At 34.9% G+C, this 3985-nt stretch overlaps 1 protein-coding gene across 1 annotated transcript; it reads right to left on the minus strand.

Annotated features, from left to right (window-relative positions):
• LOC123722312 lies at nucleotides 1-767 on the minus strand. Its single transcript, XM_045683764.1, has 2 exons — nucleotides 282-767; nucleotides 1-205 (listed from the first exon to the last, which is right to left on the minus strand). Exons 1-2 carry the CDS (start codon nucleotides 569-571, stop codon nucleotides 58-60), a joined length of 438 nt encoding a protein of 145 aa, XP_045539720.1. The 5' UTR covers nucleotides 572-767; the 3' UTR covers nucleotides 1-57.
• Nucleotides 768-3985: the final 3218 nt, after the last annotated feature.

Raw genomic sequence — 3985 nt, forward strand, 5'->3', positions numbered from 1 at the left:
CTGGGACGATGTCGTGTACTCGATCTGCCAAGTCAGCTATTTCGCTAAGGGGCATACTCATTTGCGACACGACGATAGTCTGCAGATTACTTGGGAGTCGACCAGTCCACAATGATCTAAGAAAATCTTCCGGTATATTGGGGCCCGCGAGATGCTGTAGATGTCGCAGGAACTGAGATGGTTTGCGATCGCCCATCTCCTCGGCCTGTAGTAGTTGTTTTAATTTTTTCTCTTTTGAAATGGAAAGCCGTTTAATAATTTCACTTTTCAATTTTTCATACTTGCCGGTCGTTGGAGGTGATGTTATTAAATCCTCGATGTCACTTATATATCTCCGGTCCAGATTTGTGATTAAGAAATGAAATTTTATATCATCATCGGTTATTTTCGATATGCAAAATTGACTTTCGATTTGACTAAACCATAATAATGGCTTCTCTGGCCAAAATGGCGGCATTCTTACGCCTATACGACAAATGTCTGAATTGTCGTCCGACACAATGGGCACGCGCACTCGCCGCTTCGTCACTCGCGCGTCGTAATCTATTTCCTGTTCACCGTCGCTTATCATTTTTTTCTTAAATCAATTCACGTATTCACTTTAAGGGGTCACCAGTATGGGATTTTTACTGTCGCAAAGGATGGCCGTGACTGTGTGATTTTTTGGAATGCCCCTGAGCCGACGCAACGACAGGTAATTAATGCAAACTTCACGCGAAGCGTTTTCAATGCGTCGGCTAGAGGGCGTTAGAATCGTTATTTACTTATTATTTTTTATTGATATTTCAAATAAAATATATAGAATAAAAAGTTATAATTTTTTGTAATTGTAAATACAAAATTAGTAATTGATTTTTTTTTATTTTTTATGTAAGAAATTAATGAATGTGTGTGGGTATCTGTGTGCGTGCGTGTGTGTGTGAGTGTTCGTGTGTGTATGTCCGCCACAAATCAATTTAGCTGATATCAATTTTGTCGTCATTAATGTCGGACGAGGCGTTTATGTCTTGGAAAATATGTGTCTGAGACATAACGTAGCGCAAAGATCAGCCGAACTGACCCAAATCGGAGATGTATTGTGTCTCTAGACATTCCTTCACACTAAATATTTCTTATTACTGCTTTAAGTAGACTGAATTCTCTGCCAAATATTCAATGTTTTTACTCGATAAGTACGGTTATTTTTGTTAATTTGGAATTTAAATAAGTATACTAGAAAGTTTTTAATTCGTTCGCTTACTTAATGTTATTTGGCTACTTGATTCTTAAACCTATAATAGAGTTATTTTATTGTTTTCATAAACTGTTTATTTCTGGTTTTAATTAGACTAAAACATGCAATTTGAATGTTAACTGATACTTCAAAATAAGTCAATATGTACAAGCAGCACATACAAAAATATCCGCTTTAATCATAACACTTGTCAGTCGGACCAAAACGTTCATTCATTTAAAAAAAAATCCATTCAGATAATTGGTTTCTCCATACGCATAAGCAATCATTATAGAATACTAGCTTTTTCCCGCGACTCCGTCCGCGCGGAATAAAAAAAAAAAAGAAAACGGGGTAAAAATTATCCTATGTCCGTTTCCTGGTTCTAAGCTACCTGTCCACCAATTTTCAGTCAAATCGATTCAGCCGTTCTTGAGTTATAAATGGTGTAACTAACACAACTTTCTTTTATATATATAGATTATTTAAGCTGTTAATTGAATGAAATTGTCATTTGAAGAACTAAATCCCAGTCGTTCACTACCTATACGAGTTGCATGACTTTCCATTTTAAATTAAGAACATTTGAAACTAACTTCCTGTGGTTATTAAACGTGTTATTATCGAATTATAGAAATTGTAAGTTCGCGTGATAAAAGCTCATTTGAAGTGGTTCCAGCGAAAGCTTTCACTTGAACAAGCTTTTATATTGATAATTGGTGTGTTAACTTTGTATGTAAAAGTATTTTAATATGGACGTAAACAAACATTTATATAATATTATTAAAACAGAAATAATGAGATCTTTTTAGTTGATGTTTGTTCATTTACAATTTCTTGTAACCGTTCAGTTTACTGCAAAACTCTACTGGCGGGATTTGAACTTAAACACTGATAACCTAATGTTCAACTACTAAGATATCAGAACTTCGAATAAGAATGTAAAATTACAAAAGCTTTAAAAAAAAGATTCTTTTTGAGACACCAATAATGCTATATTGGTAAAAATTATCAAAAAAAATTTTACCCAATTTATGTTCTTATTTAAAACCAGATTTATCTAGATAGAACCGGATACCACAAACCAACGTATTATGTGATTTGCACTGATCGTGAACTTGACGAAATGGAGTTACTCGTTTAGAACTGTGTATTACATATTACCTTACAGTTAAACAATGTTAGGTAAAGTCAGACGTGAAGTGGAAGCAATTCCACGTTTCGTCTTATGAGTGTGGTGCCGGAAGTCTAATTTTAGTCGTCTTTCCCTCGTTTTCTCTCTTTTCCTCGGCGAACTAAGGTGGCCGCTAGCTCGTTTGCCACCTTATAATTTAAAAAAGTTTAACAAACAATTAGGTAGGCTATCCCTCTTATCCTCTTTGTAAAGTCAGCGACAACGATATGTTTAAATACTTAGAAACTGGTCTACGCTGTCAATGATTTCAATAAGTTTGCAATAGCCAGTACGCGATATGTTGTTACGCGGACAACAATAGCAATATGAATAGAGGTCGGTGCATTGACTTTTTTACCGAGTTTCTTTTGTAGCGGCTGCGGCAAAGACTACTGCACTGTATACAACTTATCAAACTTGTGGCCCAACTTGCGTATTCATTGGCCGCAATCCAGTGATATCCAGGATGTAAGAAACTTTGGATGAGATAAATCTATCGTTATTCATGAACGAAGTGTATGAAATATTCTAGATTATCTATATCAATACATAGTATAAAACAAAGTCGCTTTCGCTGTATGTCCGTATGTATGCTTAGATCTTTAAAACTACGCAACGGATTTTGACGCGGTTTTTTTTAATAGATAGAGTGATTCTTAAGGAAGGTTTGTATGTATAATAAATGCATAATATAGTAGAGAAACACTGATAAATTTAAAGGTTTCTAATGTGAACGCTGTGAACGTTGTGTATAAGGACATTCTGTAGTAGGTATATTTTGCATTGCACCCGTGCGAAGCCGGGGCGGGTCGCTAGTATAATATATATGTTACTTTATTTCTGAAGAAATGCAATTACTTCACGACAAATATTTTTCAATCGTTTGAAATTAAGTAAGGTTTAAACAGATGCTTCTAGAAGTAAATATTATGGCAGCAGATTGGCCGTCCTTTATGTTTCCCCTTTCTTTCCTGATTAGTACTCTCCCCTTTCCTATTTTTTTTTAGTAGGCAAAGGTATAACAACTGTTAAATATAACTTAAATATGTACTACTAAAGACCAAATGACTTTGCTTGTTTAAGTTAACGCTCATTTGCTTAAGTTGTAGTAAAATATATGAAAATCTAGAAAAAAGATCGACTTCCAGCAGCTATACATCTCAGTGCAGACTTAGGCGCCGTCTGAAAAATTATAAGGGATGTCCCTTGTGCGTAACGTATTGTCAACAATAATTTTACAATGGTCAACTTGGACGACGTTTTAAATGTGTTCCGGACTCATTTAGCCGGGCCATTCTGTCCCTGACAAATACAGGATTTCATTGTTTAAGAAAAACTGTTCTCAGAACTTCATTATTACACATGACTTCGATTGATATACCCAATTAAATTAATATGCGTTAATTTGGGTGTTTACCGTTGGGCCTAACTATCCTTGGCCCCTTGGCTCTTTGGACTTGATCGCCTTAATGGGAAAAAATCCAAATTTCAAAACATTTAATGTAAATCTTTGGTCTTTATAAATTGGTGAAAATAAACTAAGAATCCTAAACAATGTATGGCAAATGTTAAGTTTATAATTTTTGATTTATTTATGT

The sequence above is a fragment of the Papilio machaon genome, chromosome 23 (assembly GCF_912999745.1).
Source record: "Papilio machaon chromosome 23, ilPapMach1.1, whole genome shotgun sequence".
Taxonomy (NCBI): Eukaryota; Metazoa; Arthropoda; class Insecta; order Lepidoptera; family Papilionidae; genus Papilio; species Papilio machaon.

Excerpts from the sequence above, each read along its gene's own strand:
- LOC123722312 (XM_045683764.1), bottom strand. The coding sequence starts at position 571 with ATGATAAGCGACGGTGAACAGGAAATAGATTACGACGCGCGAGTGACG. Across the intron at positions 206-281 it reads TCACCTCCAACGACCGGCAA|GCCGAGGAGATGGGCGATCG; the intron begins GTATGAAAAATT and ends CAACTACTACAG.